Consider the following 16868-nt stretch of genomic DNA (forward strand, 5'->3'; position numbering starts at 1 on the left):
TCAAAATTTGGCAATTTACCAAGAGTTGGCAATCTACAGATTCAATGCAATCCCCAACAAAATTTCTACACAGTTCTTCACACACACGGAAAGAACACTTCTCAACTTCATATGGAAAAAACAAAAAAACAGCACAGCTAAAATGCTTCTCAACAATAAAAGAACTTCTGGGGAATTCGTCATCCCTGAACTCAAGCTGCACTACAGAGAAATAGTGATAAAAAGTGCATGGTATTGATGCAGAAACAGATAGGTCATTCAGTGGAATAGAAATGAAGACCCAGAAAAAAACCCACCCATCTATGGACACTTGATCTTTGACGAAGAAGCTAAAATCATACAGTGGAAAAAGAAAGCATTCTTAACAAACGGTACTGGTGTAACTTGCAATCTACATGAAGAAGAATGCAAATCGATCCATATTTATCTCCTTGTACAAAGCTCAAGTTAACTAAGGAACACCATGAGAGGGAGAAATCATCTTCCACACAGAAGAGCACACTGGTTGGTTATCCAATGTCAAATGCTCACCCCTTAAAGCATACATACAAATAATATAGATACAGTACTTCATACTTAGGAGTATCAAGAATTAGTGAAAAAAGAGGTCTTGAATTTGAAGGTGAGCACAAAATAGAATATGGAGGACTTTAAGGCAGAAAGGGGAAGGCAGAAATGATATAATCATATCATAATCTAAACAATTATTCTGAAGCTGTTGGTCTCCACTGTTTTGGCAACCCTCTGTCTCTAAAGTGTTTACAGTGCAATTCATGATAGTAGCAGAATTACAGTTATGAAGTAGCAATGAAAATAAATTTATGACTATAGGAGGCACCACAACATGCAGAACTATATTAAACTATTACAGCATTAGGAAGGTTGAGAATCATAGATCTAGAAAATCAGAAATATACATTAAAATATATTTTAATTAACAGTGTGAAGGTGTCCATATGTGTCAACTTTACTCTGTCACTTAAACCCTTTGAGCCTATAAAGCTGAAGATCATGTTTGGGATGAGTATGGCTGACCATGAAGTGATAACTGGAAAAGAAGAGATAGAGAAAGGCCAAGATACCTAACTCATCATTAAGATTTTGTTTTCTTTCCCTTTGCTGTTCTACCTGGTCTCACTACCTAAGAGATGCATCATCACCTTTCAATAATGTCATAGGCTGGTGACTGAAACTTTTGTGCAATAGCTCTGGGGAAACTATTATACTCAGCTGTAATATTTCCTGAGCAATACTTCCTCCAAAAGTTTCCCACAAGTTTCACTCACTAAACTATAGGTCCTTAAAAATAAATTTCATTGGATATTTGTAACTTTGTTTCAAAGTTGTTTAAATGTTAAATTATTATTTTTAAACATACAACCTATGACTTCCCTCAACATCTATCAGCATTATAAGTTCCTCTCACTAAACCAATAGTGAGTTCTCCACTCAGATTTATTAATCACCAAAGAGCATCTAACTTAATGGAGAATCATTTGTCCTTTCAGGAAATGCTTTCGTTACTTGTGTCATGGTCCTTTTTAAAGCTTCTTGTTAGTATTTCCCATCTTCTAAGCTCTTCATTGTTCTACTAAAAAAACTTATTGGCTTTTTTGGTATTTCCTCATGCTCTGGTTATGTTTGATAAGCTTTTCTATTCTTATTATTGCAAGACATAAATTGTTATTGCTTAGAATGTATGAAATTTACATATGTTAGCAGGAATGGACTAAAATGCATCAAGAAAGATTTCAATACAAAGTCACCAAATGAAAGAACCTATTAGCTCCATTGGTTAGGGTATTTAGTAAGTAAGAGCATGAAAAGTATTTTATTATTATAAATTCTACCATGTATATGACCCTCTAATATGGACACAATTCAGAGGCCAAATTTTACTCAACACTGAGCCTCAGGCTTTTGTCTCAGTGATTATGTCCCATTTATTTCTCTATGGTTTTCTTTTAAAAAAATTCATGCAGTCTTCTGCAGTAGTATAAATCTATAAAGTCAACTGTGTTGGTAAGTTTATCTCTATTTTACAGATGACTGAAGAAGAGTAAATGAAAGATCAAATACTAGAAGTTAGGCAGAACAACCTTCTTCATAGCATATAAACTAGCAATTACTAGTGACAAATATAGTATGACACCTTGTAAAACTATTTGCTCTAAAATATATAACCATCACCTTGTTAAATTTAAAAAATAAAGCAACATTTATTTTTAGTGTCATTTAATTTTTGACCTTAAACATTGTTTTCTAAACATTGCTAAAATCCCCAAACAACTGTTATAGACTGATCACTGTGTCCCTTCTCTTTATATTTCTGTTTAGAAACATATAAACCTAAAAAACCCCACAAAGCACAGGATTTTAATTACAGACTTTCTAAACCTGCATGTGGCAGCTATAAATGAAGCAATATCATCTCTAGCATTTTAGAATGACATGATCTAACTGAAATTGAACAGTCGCAGATAATGTCTTTTAAGTTGAGACCTGTTTAGACTATATCAAAAGGTTTTATAATGACTTGTTTAGGGTTTTCATGAGAATATAAAGAAAAAATGCTTAAACTTAAAATTGCTATATAAAGTTCTGTCTTAGATTGTGTCAAATTCAGTTGCTTCAGCCACTGTTCAGGGATGCTGAGGTTTGTATTTGTTCAAGAAGACAGAAAAGATGAGGAATTATAGCTCCATTAACTCCTGTAAAATATAATATTGTTTTAGACTTGCAAATGGAACAGCTACCTGGAGGGCTCTATCTTTCAGGAGCCAGACTAATTTGTATTGAGCAACATGAACAGTACAGTTACACAACAGAAATAAATGAGAAACACCAGAGAAGAAATGCATGTCAAAATCTCCACGCAGCAAGAAGTCAAAACAATCCAAATTGAATGAGGCTGCACTTAAAATCAACTTGAATTGTTTATTTTTTGACCCTTTGAGTCAACCTATGATTAATTTTTCATGTGTATACACTTATGATTCTTTGAGCTTAACATTTCACATTATCTAGGCTTGAAGTGTTTCTAGAACATTTCTCATCTAATTGTGAAATTGCCTTCTTAATTTCTCAGCATAATTATCATAAAATAAGTGAACGAGGCATCTAGAAAATGGAATAGAAACACATTGATAAATAAGAAAATATAAGGAAAAGTTGGAGAGATGATTCAGTGGTTAAGAGAACTTGCTGTTTTTTTAATCAGAGGATCTAGATTTGATTCCCATTATCTAAAAAGCAGCTTACAAGTATACAAAACTCCCGTTTCAGGGGATATGAGACTATCATCTCTACTACTGAGTATTAGGCATTCATGTGGTGCACATACACACAGAGAGAAATATATACTCACATTAACAACAATAGCAGACTCTACATGAAGAACATATTCTCTGCAACTGTCCCATTTAGGGTACTGTGCTAGAAAATCCATCATCACTTTCAAGTGTACTTCTATCTGGGTAAATATAGACGTATATGAATATTAAGTAATATTTAGGAAAACTTGAGTGATATTTAGCATTTTCTTATTAGAAGTTTTAGCCAATTAGAGTTGGAAGTCTACAGTTAGCATATCACTGTTTGGCATCTTTGTACTGCCTCAATCTATTGTGTCCTTTAAAAAGTGTCTTAAATCCTTGCTTTTATTTTCACAGTTTACAAAGAAGAATCCATCCATCTCAGTAGGTTTTGTAGTGTTGACCTAGTTAAAATATATAAAATGTTTAGTGGAAAACCCATATATGATCCAGAAAGGATTAGTTCTTGTAATTATTATTTTGGGTTTCTAAATGATGAAATAATTTATATCAGTAACAAATTATATCGTTGTAGAAATCATTTCCTCACTGCGTGTAGTATAGTATTTAATAACTATTTTAGAGGAGTAAGAGGAGCTGGAATGTAGATGAGGCAAACACCCTTGTAGAAAATGCCACTTCAGTGTCTTCCGCCCAGAGTCCTTAGTGAATACAACTTCCAGAAACTTAGTGTTCATTTATGTGAATTTATTTTCTTCATTTGCTCCTCTAGCCCAGCCTTATAAAAGGTAAATAATCATGAGCTTCAAACATTGCTTATTATTGATTAGTCATTTATGGTGAAGATTTTGAAACTGTCTAAGGGTTCATTTTATTGAAAATTAAGCATACCTTCTGTAGAATTAGGGAAGCATTTTTCTCCCGATTAAGTTCTTCCTTGATATTTTCCCTCAAATGATAATGAAAAGAATTTAATTCTATAATTTAGGTGTTATATAAATCACTCTATAAAACTTTCTTAATAATTAACTTTTCTTTGAGTTAAAATTATTAGTTGTAATATTTATTACCTTATATGTTTTGTACTCATCTTTATTTATAGTTATCATAACAATTCACCATGACAATGAAATTCAACTGATACTCAAAGGAAATATTTTTTAAAGCATGTCTTCAACTGTGTTTTCACATTTGCTTGTTTCATACAGAGATAAAGAGTGGTGATAGTAAGCCGGGCGTGGTGGCACATGCCTTTAATCCCAGCACTTGGGAGGCAGAGGCAGGCCTCTGAGTTTGTAGACCAGCCTGGTCTGCAAAGTGAGTTCCAGGAAAAAAGAGTGGTGATAGTAATAATATAAGTAAGTAAAATGTATTGAATGGTACCATAATCATCAGTGTTAACCCCTTTTATTAGATGAACCAAGATAGTTTTTGTAAATGACTATTACAAAACCTTAGAACAAATTCCAGGTCACCACATCTTGTACATTGTAAAAACAGGATTCGATCTATGATTGCTTTGAAAATGAATGTCTTAACCTCTGAAATCCCCTTAAAACACAAAATAAAATATTGGTGCTTCCTCTCAGCTAAACCATAAGTGCTTCAAAGTAGGTAGTTAAGAACTCTGCTTCATCTTTTAATTCTTATTCAAATTCAGAATAATTAGGCTAACTTTCAGCTTAGCATTTTATAATGGTAGTGTGATGCTAAGAATCAAGATACCAAACACAGATATTCTAGAAATGGCATGGCATAAATGGCTGACCAATTTTGAATAGAAGAAAAAATTAAGATTGAAGACTAAAAAATATTTCTGCTAAATTAAGATAATTAAAAATTGTAAAATTATGAAAGAATATTAATTTAAGGTAAATTTAGTATAATTCTCTAACTCAATAATAGGGTGAAAATAATTTTACACAAAAACATCTCAAAAGTACGCCAGGGTACTGTTTTGTTCCATCCTCCTCAGTAGTACAGCAATGATGATCACATTTAAAATTCAGTATGATATACAAATGCAGAGTAGACTACACTGTGTTGAGAATGAAGCAGGAAACTAGTTAAAAACAACTCCAGGCAAGCTCAGAGGAATGAATGTTTTGAAGACGAGAGATTCACATGAAAGCTACTGTGGGGACAGAATCAGGACAATTTGATAACTAAGTGTCTATGAGAGCTATAGGGGAGGGGAAGTGAAAGTTGTTTTAAATCATTTAAAATTGGGAAAGTAGGCAGACACTGCTGTTTTTGGGACATATGGAAAATTCTGTTTTGCAAGATAAAATAAAATGATAGTTTTCAATATTAAACATGGAGAAGAGATATCAGAAAAGAGAACACTAATTTAAGGTACTTTAAAGACAGTAATTATATTAATTGGCAGCTATGAATGTAAACAAGAGAAACCATTCTGAAAACCTTAAATAGAAAAAGTCATATCCATCCCCAACACAGGAATGAAATATAGCTTCAGAAATGCATTAGGACACAGGACATAAAGTCATTCATGTTCTCCCAGACTCTGACTTTGGAACTTCCTGCTTTGATCTTTTGTCTTTTCTTAGACTTTTCTTACTAAATCAACACACACAAAAAAAATATCACTATGGAAAGTAAAAAGAACTGAGTTACTGGATCGTTTTCTCTCTTTAGTCTTGTAATTTGCCCCTTTATTACCTGATTACAGTTCTATGTTTGTTCTCATTCTCTCTCTTCTCTTCCTCTGTGTCTGTATATTTCAGTTTTTATACATGTTCCTAAGTGTGCATGTGTGTGTTCTAATTTGTGCCCATGTGAATATGTGCACAGATATGTATTTGTATGCTTTAGGACAGAGGAAAGTTTGGTGTGGCTGTCCTCAAGCATGTCTACCTTTTTAGAGCAGTTTTGTCAGGTATTTTCATTAATGTATGTCTTTCTTTTTTACATAACTTAGTGTATTTTAATAGCAAATAGCACAAAAGACAGAAAATATTAAAAATGTGTACTTGCATGTGAAACAACACAGTTAAAAAGGATAGTGAATGGATGGGAAAATGTATGATAAAAATGCCACAAATACCATTTAGTTGCCATCAATAAGAAATTGACATATATCTATTTAAATAAATGCTGGCATTGTCCAGAAAACTATTAAGAGATTTATTTATAATCACTGTAGAGTTGAATTGCTGAAGAAGGAGCTTCTTTGTTACAGGCTGCTACTGTGGCATTCTGAAATCAGACTATCAGCAGTCACTGACCTGTTGCCCATGCTCCCCTTCCACCTTCTGGTATGAGAAAATCCTCAGGACTCAAAACAGATATGTGCTTCCAGAGTGTGCTGTTGATGTGTTGCAGGAGTGAGGCCTATCTTGTCCATTTTGAAGATATCAGCATATGTGCAATCCATGCCAAATGTGTAACAACTGGGCCAAAATGTATCCAGCTAGCATGCTGCATAGATTGAGAATGTGCTTAAGAGTCCACTCTGAGGACAAATATTTCATACTTTAAAAAAAAAAATTCTTCTTCTTCCTGTTATCAGTATTTCTGATTTAGAGGGTTTTTTCCCCTCCCTAGGATCAAAATGGATGATTGTGAGTGGTAAAATCAGGAAGAGAAATTAGGTGTTGGCAGTATTTCCATTTCCATTTGTCTGTGAAATTTTAATATAATGTGATATGTAAAGCATTAATGTAAGCAAAATGTACATCTTTCTTAAACAATGGCTAGAAATAAATTTCTATCACTAAACTATAGTTCTTTCTCAAAATGATCAGTTTTGCTATTTCTAACACCTTGTACCTGCAACTATGGGCACAGTGTAAACTTTATACAAGTTCCATGCAGAATTGAACAGAAGCTGAGGGAGGGGATGGAAACAAAATGGTCAGTGCAGAACAGTGAAAAAGAAGGAAGATAAACCATTAAACTATGCACAGAAATGTGCCTGCACTACGAAACGGCAGCAAGTGTGTAATGTGATGTACAGACATGTTTCTCACCCATGGGTTTCCTCTCTTATGTCTAAGCTTTCAATTATTTATCATCATAGCAGTGATTAGTACTACAGGATATTTTTTGGTAATGTAATGGAGCAATGATTGTCCCTGATTATTCAACTTCTTATTTTGTTCCCTTCAAATTTTTGTTCCTGTATTTTCTTAATCATACAATGTGTAATTCAAAATAAGTTTTCCCTGTACTAAAATATCCTATTCTCATTCCTACTTCCATAACTTTTATCACCCTAACATTTAGTGTCTACATTCTATTGTCTGTGAATATCTTGTCCATCTTCCAGAACCATTTCATGATCCATGCTGTTCAAGGTCTCATCACCTCTGAAGGGACCCTAGCCAGCTCCAGGAGGAGACATATATCTTTCAGGCCTTGTTGATCTCTCCCATGCTCTCTTCCTTGTGACAAACCATTTAAATTGCATTCTTAAAGCTAGCTCCACTTGGCTACCCTAATGAACGTGCCCAATTAAAATTACACACCTCATCCTAACATGGATTTTCCCCCTTTACCTCTATAATCTATAATTTTTCCTGTCATCACATCCATCTCCTCTCTATCCAGAGGCAGTCCTCTGTCCCTCAACCTGGACAAATACCCTTGACCTTTCTCCCTGTTCCTTTTCCCTTCTCCCTGATCCTCTATTTTCTTTTCTTTTCTTCATAAGTGAGATGCTTCTTCCGAGCACCTGCAGTGACAGTGTCATATACCACCTAGCCTAGGTGGAGTTGGACAAAGCCACCTTTCAGTTCAAGAGAGAGCAACTTTATTTTTTGCTCATTTTTAAAAATTGCCTACTTAATTTACATTTCAAATGCTTCTTCCTTCCTGGTTTCCCCTCCTGAAACACCTATCCCATCACCTCTCCCCCCTGTTTCTATGAGGGTGCTCCCCCATTCCCCCACCCACTCCTGCCTTACTGCCCTAGCATTCCCCTACATTGGGACATTGAGCCTCCATAGGACCAAGGGCCTCTTCTCCCACTGGTGCCAGATAAGGCAGTCCTCTGTTACATATGAGGCTGGAGGCATGGGTCCCTCCATGTGTACTCTTTGGTTGATGGTTTTGTCCCTGAGAGCTCTGGGGGGAGAGAGGGTCTGGTTCATTGATATTGTTCTTCATCCTATAGGGTTGGAAACCCCTTTAGCTCCTTCAGTCCTTCCTGCAACTCCTCCATTGGGGTCCCCATCCTCAATCTGATGGTTGGCCGAGAGCATCCACATCTGTATTAGTCAGACTCTGGCAGAGCCTCTCAGGAGACAGCTATACCAGGCTCCTGTCAGCAAGCACTTGTTGGCATCAACAATAGTGTCTGGGTTTGGTGGCTGCATACAGAATGGATCCCTGGGTTGGGCAGTCTCTGGATGGCCTTTCCTTCAGGCTTTGCTTTACTCTTTGTCTTTGTGTTTCCTTTAGATAAGAGCAATTCTGGGTTAATATTTTTGAGATGGGTGGGTGACCCCATCCCTCAACTTGGGGCCATGCCTAACCACTGGATATGGTCTCTACAGGTTCTATCTCCCCTTTATTGGGTATTTCAGCTGATGTCATTCCAGTTGGGTCCTGGGACTTCTTGCTACCCTGGCATCCGGGACTTTCTAGTGGCTAACCCTGGCTCCCCATGCCCCACTGATATACATCTCCATTCAAATTCCTGACCCTCTGTACTTCTCCCCGTTTCTCCCCACACTTGAACTCTTTTTTTTTTTTTTTTTTTTTCTGCTGCTGCCTTCTATTCAAGATGAGGAGAGGCCTGCTTTTTTAGATATTTTCTTTATTTACATTTCAAATTTCATTCCCTTTCCCCATTTCCCCTCTGAAACCCCCCCATTCCATCCCCCTGCCATTAACCCACCCACTCCTGCCCCCCTGTCCTGGGATTCCCCTACAATGGGGCATCGAGCATTCACAAGACCAAGGGCCTCTCCTCTCATTAATGACCCACAAGGTCATCCTTTGCTACATATGAGGCTGGAGCCATGGGTCCCTCCTTGTATACCCTTCGGTTGGTGGTTTAGTCCTGGGAACTCTGGGGTTACTGATTGGTTCATATTGTTGTTTCTCCTATGGGACTGCAAACCCCTTCAGTGCCTTGGGTCCTAGAATCCTGAGATAATACCAATCCTTTCATCAGTAATCAATGCTACTTAAAATTATATTCTCTACTTTTCAAGTTACAAACTACTATAAAATGCCTTAATTACTCATTCTTAAAAGCACACTTTGTACCCTTCTCTTATGTAAATGCACAATGCTTATAAATATATAAACATAAACTCATAAGCATTTATTTTATTTGATTATGAATGTCTGGTGTGTTGTTGTTATTCATAGACCTGCCAGAAAATCATGTGAGTAACACCATTATTTCCTTTACCATATTTATTGGGACAAAAAGGTAGGATAAAGCTTGAAGAGATACGATACAATGGTTTGTTTGCCTTTCGTCTTTATATCTATAGGATTCTATAAATGAATGAGTCTTCAGAAAAATAGTTACTAAACTCACTTGACCTAAGACAGAGGAAAGAATTTTTAATGATGTTACACCTAACTGTAAAACTAGAGAACTAGAATCTGGATGGAAAGTTTAAATAAACTAGAGCCAGCATAAAAGAAAATAATGGGGGTTTGTTTGTTTTGTTTTGTTTTTGTGCTGTGTGCATTCACACTTGGAATTGGGTGAAGAGCTTTGTGCCTGTTAGTAAAGCACTGTGCTCTGGAGCAATATTCTAGCCCACAAAGCATTTTAGATATTATGGATTACTCTGTCATACATATTTGGGTTCTTTCAAACTGTTTGATGCTTAAAAATATTAAGCCAAAACCTTTTAGGTATTGACTAAATGTATCTCACCAACAACACTGTATCTCATATATATCTTAGATACAAACATAATTCACCTATAAAATGAAAGAAAACTTGTAAATATAATCCCAGAGTTAATACTACATTTTTTTTAAGAATATTTGATTTTCACATAATTCTATGAAGGCATGCAACTTTTTCAAAATTCTATAAATGTTACTTTTTGGTATATTTTATCCGTTTCTTAAATTTACCAGAAACCCCAAAAGTTATCAAATGTAACCTAACTAAGGCACTTTAATCCATAAAAGAATGTGCAAAAGAGATACACTCTAACAATCATGCGAACACAGACATGCATGAGAAACTAAAACTTTAAATAAGACATTTATTTATATTTGGAGGAGTGTATAAAAACAGACCAACCATACCAGAAATAGAAGTGATTCCATCATCCAAAAGACAATAGAACACTGAGCAAAAACAGAAACATCACACACCATGCAGAAAGAACTAAACCTCACCTTTGACTTTACTTTTTGAAGCAGCCGCTGGTACCAGGGAAAGGTTGCACAAGAAGAAGAAAGAGACACATTAGATGTGAGACAGACCTCAAGTAGAAAAATCAAAGATATTCTTATACCATAAGTTAAATTTGTTAAATACTATATAATATGAAAAAGAGACTTGATTGTTATATGTTGTTAGTATAGGATTCTTGAGGAAAAAAAACGGAATAAAAAAGGAGCCTAGTGGAAATTTTAAGTATAAGTCACCAAATTTCTTTTAGGGATCAAATTTCTCTATACTTTTCTTAATGCCATATTTTAATTTAATAATCATTCTATAGAATATGCATAAATGGCTTAAACATTGTTAGTACTATTTATCAACATGCACTCTACTCATCAAGTGTAATTCACAAGAGTGTGTAATTTGAGCACTTCCCTTACTCCAGTCATATACTGAACAGATTCCAGAACACTTTGGTTTCTTGCCCATGTCCTGTAAATATGGAAACTTAAATTTATACAGCACTAATTGCCTTATTAATAACCATGCCTCAAGAACACAATTTGTTCCTTTATTCTCAGAATATGTGATTTCAGAAACTTAACTTTGCAACAGACAGACATCATTACAGAGAACAATAATGTCACAATGTCGAGATGACTGAGTATAGGGCATTTAACCTCAGTTCTTAAGTCTACAGTACAACTGTATTAAGGTTCAGGAAACATTTCAGAAGAGGGGACAATATGAAGTCAGAAGAGGGAGTATCCATTAATGACTGGGAGCTTCATAGATGATAATTCTGCAATATGGCTGCCTAAAGAAACCTGAACAAGTATAATAATATAGGCATGCTAAAATGGGAGGGGAAATCACATACGGCCATAGCCAGAGAAAAGATCTATGGATAACTAAGGACTACTAAGGGTAGGAAAAATAGGGATGAGGAATGAAGTCCACACACTCCTAATTGGTTGTTCAGTAATAGCGTTCATCCTGAGATTTTATGCCTATAAGTAACATTAAACAGACAAAGCTCACGTGTGTGTGTGTGTGTGTGTGTGTGTGTGTGTGTGTGTGTGTGTGTGTGTGTGTGTTTAAAAGTTACAATTAATGAGAAAGAGGCCATGCATTTGAGGTGGAGGTCAGTGAGCAGGGCTCATGGGAGGTGGTAGGAGGGGAAGAGAAGTGGGGAAATAATGAAACTATATTTTCATTTCGACGTTAAAATTTGTGTTCCATTACCATGAAGGGACTCATGTATGAGTTAACCTGATAGTATGCACTCTACTTCAAAGGTCAATCCGCCTTGCGTGATTCATCTAGGGCAATCAACTGGGCAGCCGGTAGTCTGAATAACTGTAATTTGAAAATTCCATTCCTTTAGCTGATGAGATGTGAATCAGAAATGGATATTTAAAGAGGACGGGCGAGTTTTTGCTTTTGATTAAAGAAGTATTCCTTTCTCTGGTTTGGAACTACACAGTCTCCAGTTGAGGGGATGGACCTGTACTGAATTTTAAGTTTTAGACACTACAGAGGAGATACATATGGCAACTTTACTCGCATAGGACAAATTTCTAGGTTTATTGTCATACAAAAAAATAACTAGCAAAGGTAAATTTGAATATGGAAAGTTAGCACTGCTAGCATTTCATTTTCTTTCCTCTTGTTAATATACATATTTATTTTACATCAGCTCCTCACTTGGCCGCTTCTCCCTCCCCTTGCCTCTTCACATCTGGGAAGGAAAGGTTCCCCCTGGTTACCAACCCACTCTAGAATACCAAGTCATCACAGGACTTGGTACATCTTCTACCAAGACAAGACAGCTCAGTTAGGAGAATTAGGATCCACAGGCAGGTATCAGACTCAGGGTAAGCTCTCTCTAGAGTTGTTTGGGACCCACATGAAGACCGAGCTGTATGTGCAGGGCAGAGGGTCCAGCCTTGTATGCTCTTTGGTTGGTGGTTCCATATCTCGGAGCCCCCAAGGGCCCAAGTTACTCGACTCTGTTTGTCTTCTTACAGAATCCCTATTCTTTCCAGGTTCCTCAATCTTATCCCTACTCTTCCACAAGATTTTCCTAGCTCTCTTACTAGTGTGTGTCTGTGGGTTTCTACATCTGTTTCTATCAGCTGCTGGGTAGAGCCTCTCAGGTCTGGCTTCTAGAAAGGTTATTATTTGCTTTTCAATAGCTAACTGAATTTTAACTCCTTGGTTGAATTTTAATGAATGTTAGAATTACAATATGGAATATTATCATCTTCTTGTAGCTTATTTTATATTTAAAATTATGCTATTTTATGTTTGCTAAAGTTTTGCCAAGCTTTCAAACAGAACAATCCAATAAATCAATTTGTTTATGAGAACATAGAATTTTTACTTTAAACTCAAATTCATCGCTTTGGCTTGAATTCAAATAAATTGTTATCCAGGCAGTGGTGGCTCACGCCTTTAATCCCAGCACTTGGGAGGCAGAGGCAGGCGGATTTCTGAGTTCGAGGCCAGCCTGGTCTACAGAGTGAGTTTCAGGACAGCCAGGGCTACACAGAGAAACCCTGTCTTCGAAAAACCAAAATAATAATAACAATAATTAATTAGTTAATTAATTGTTATCCTAAACACACAAATTATTGAGAAAATAGCATCTACTTCATAATAGTAATTGGTCTTTTGTTATAAAAACAATTTTACTAAAATCAAGAAAATAAGCCTTATAAAAGGCAGAGAGGATTTATTTCTTAGTTTCTTGGGAAAATACTGAAATAAAGTAGATAGGAAAGCAAATGTCTGTTTCGATGGGTGTTCAGGCAGCTAATACTAGACCAGCCTGGTTTGTATAACTGGAAAGAGGCCAGGCAACCAGGCTTGTTAGCCCAATTATAATTCTCTGCATTTTCAATAAAAGAAGCCAAGATGACAGCAATACTGTCATAAATGTCATGTTCAATACTTGTAAGATTTTCCACTGTCAGCACAGTCCAATTATAAGTCAATTGTAAAGTGCACGTTGTACACCACCCAAAAAGAGACGGAAATTACCTTAAAATGCAATTTTAGTTGTGCATAGTTAAAATGAAAAGAAAGAATTAAAGGTGTTTTGACCAGAGAAAAGTTTTAGATATGCCATGGAAGTTCCTCGCTTCTACAAGAAAGTAGCAAGTTATAACTGTACCAATGCTGTGCTTCACAGTAATTTTTATATAAGACTATGTATGCTCTATTTGTAAATTCAAGTTATACCATGAAAACATGTGTAGAATTTTAAAAGTAGTAGGAACAAAATAGCTTTAAATATGAGTCCAGAAAAAATTATTTAGAGAAGTTATCACTTATTGGGGAGGCTATGTCTTCCAACTTACAGTAATCCAAAAGTAAATAGTAAGTCATTGTATTATCAATTGGGTTTATTATTCCCATTGAAAGAAGTGCTTTGTTAGTTCCTTGGAAAAGGTATTATCTAGTGATTACTTAAAGAAATGATGGTTCTAAAACAGATCACTCAAAAGATATTTCAGGACTATTAACATGCTATGAACGAAGGAGTAGACAGAAAGGGAAAATTCTGCGTCTTTATACATGGAATGCATAACTGTATTTATTGTATTATTTCAGTTATGTTATTCTCATTTGATGTCATATTTTACTAATAATGTATGGATAATATTAACTGATTCAGTGATATACTGAGATGAACTGTTGAAATTGTTAAGGTAACACTAAGTAAGTGAGACTAGTATGAGTACTACTCATTAGGAGCTGTTGGCAAAGAACTGGTGATCCTTCTACTTTTGTCTAATGAGTGTGTTATTGAAACATTTTGATAGCTTCTGTCTTGCATTTTAAATTCTTCCTTCCATGTTTAAATACACAGAGAATTGTTTATTAAAAATGAAGTGCTGAAGTTAGGCTTTACAGTACGAAAGGAGACATATTTACTCAATCTATTAATATTCCTTATGTTAGATGTTCCCCAACCCCAATATAGCCATATTGACAATAATTAAATAAAAAGCCCTGCTATTGGTAAATTCTTTGCAATATGATATTTAGAAATACTGTTTTATGATACACCCACCAGATTTTTTTTTTTAAAAAAACAATGATAATAGTGACATTAGCTCTCAGAGAAACACAATAAGAATGGAATTTCCAAAGCACAACAAAACTGTGAGAAGAGAGAAAAGAAATGTTTCTGGCTCTGCCATAAATTTTTTAATCGCAAATTCACAAGTAAAACTCCACATGGACTCTCAGGTAAAATTTTTTCTCAATAGTATATTTCTTTTTATTCACTTTAAATCCTGATTGCAGCCTGGCATTTTCTCCATTCTTCCCAGTCCTGCCCTTACAAATCTTCCTCCACTGCCCCCCCCCCCTTCTCCTCATAGAAGTCGAAGCACATCCCTCCTTGGGTACCACCTCATCTTGGGACTTCTCGTCCCCACATGGACTCTTCTGCTGAGGCCTAACCAGTCAGTCCAGGTAGGGGAAGGGGATCCAATGGGACTCAATAGAGTCAAAGAGAGTCCCTGCTCTCATGTAGGGGGTCCCACATGAAGACAAATTTGCATATCTGCTACCAATGTGTAGGATGCCTAGGTCAAGGCCATGCATGCTCTTTGGTTGCTAGTTCAGTCTCTGTGAGCTCCTTTGTGCCCAGGTTATTTGACTCTGTAGGTAGGTCTTCTTTTGGTGTCCTTAACCCCTCCAGCTCATTCATGTATAGCCCCCACTCTTCTCCCATCGGATACATTTTAAACCCACTCAGTCACAATGTTTTTATGATGCAATTCACTACTTTTAATCTACAGCCAGTCACTTTTATTAAAAACAAATGGAAAGAAACTACGGTAAAACATAGTGGTGCCTAGCGTACTTGTCTGTCCTACTTATCTCTTATGCCTGCTTCTCTCTGTGCTCAAGAGGGTTAGGCGTGCCATGAATCTGCTCTTACAAACATAGCAAGACACTGTTTTGAAGATATGAAAATTATAAGAAAGAAGAGAAGTACAGATTTGAGAAAAGGAAGTACTACTGCATGTAATTTATGCCCTCCAAAAGTGAATACCAAACTCTCGCAACATATTAAAATCCTAAGTGTACTAGGTAGCCACCTTTCTCTTCCTTCTTTTGCTGTATGTCTTCCTTCTCATCTAACATAAAATAATTTTCTACACTACTCACATTAAATGTAGTACTTTCATTAAAATGACTTCTTCCTTAAATAGCTGTACTCTGAATACTAAAATTGTCTTTCTAACATGTATTAGAATCTTAAGATATAAAATAACAATACTTTAATAAATTTCACTATTTTCTCTTTTTCTATGCAATCATTTTTTTCCCCTGAGACAGGGTTTCTCTGTGTTGCCCTGGATGTCCTGGAACTTTCTCTATAGACCAGGCTGGCCTCGAACTCAGAAATCTGCCTGCCTCTGCTTCCCAAGTGCTGGGATTGAAGGCGCGAACCACCACTGCCTGGCTGTACAATCAATTACTTACTCAATTAAATTCATATTAAAGGTGAAGCATACATATTTAGAAGGACAGTGGTCAGGGTTGTAAAATGTGTATTCCTTATCATTTTAGGAAAATAAAATGTTAGACTTACTCATTCAATATTTTGTCTTTCTTAACAATAATATTTTTACAAAGAAAGTGTATTAAATTATGTCAAATTTGTTTTATGAAGAAATATATACTGTACGAGTTATAACCCCAAGAAACTGAATATTTAATGAGAATTAAAAAGCTACTTTAACAAAAATGTACAAGGGAAGTAATAGAATTAGAAAACCAACATTCTGTAATCGTAGACAGTTTTTTTTTTCCACTGTTGATTTTTTTATTAGATATTTGATTTATTTACATTTCAAATGCTATCCCGAAAGTTCCCTATACCCTCCCCCCGCCCCTGCTCCCCTATCCACCCACTCCCACTTCTTGGCCCTGGAATTCCCCTGTGCTGGGTCATATAACATTTGCAAGACCAAGGGGCCTCTCTTCTCAATGATGGCTGATTAGGCAATCTTCTGCTACATATGCAGCTAGAGACACGAGCTCAGGGGGTACTGGTTAGTTCATATTGTTGGTCCACCTACAGGGTTGCAGCCCCCTTCAGCTCCTTGGGTACTTTTTCTAGCTCCTCCATTGGGGGCCCTGTGTTCCATCCAATAGCTGACTGTGAGCATCCACTTCTGTGTTTGCTCAGCACTGGCATATCCTCACAAGAGGCCACTATATCAGGGTCCCTTCAG

At 36.0% G+C, this 16868-nt stretch overlaps 1 protein-coding gene across 3 annotated transcripts in view; it reads right to left on the bottom strand.

Moving 5' to 3' along the window:
• Cadm2 (cell adhesion molecule 2) overlaps positions 1–16868 on the bottom strand; it is a 949182-nt gene that overhangs the window by 295572 nt on the left and 636742 nt on the right. For 2 of the 3 annotated variants that reach the window (XM_021208891.1, XM_029544253.1), the window contains exon 2: positions 10617–10643. The exons of the other annotated variant lie outside the window; for it this stretch is intronic. In XM_021208891.1, coding sequence (XP_021064550.1) covers positions 10617–10643 — 27 coding nt within the window. The remainder of the gene's footprint in view (positions 1–10616; positions 10644–16868) is intronic. 3 annotated transcript variants of the gene reach the window in all.

Source organism: Mus pahari, chromosome 12 (genome assembly GCF_900095145.1).
Source record: "Mus pahari chromosome 12, PAHARI_EIJ_v1.1, whole genome shotgun sequence".
Lineage (NCBI taxonomy): Eukaryota > Metazoa > Chordata > Mammalia > Rodentia > Muridae > Mus > Mus pahari.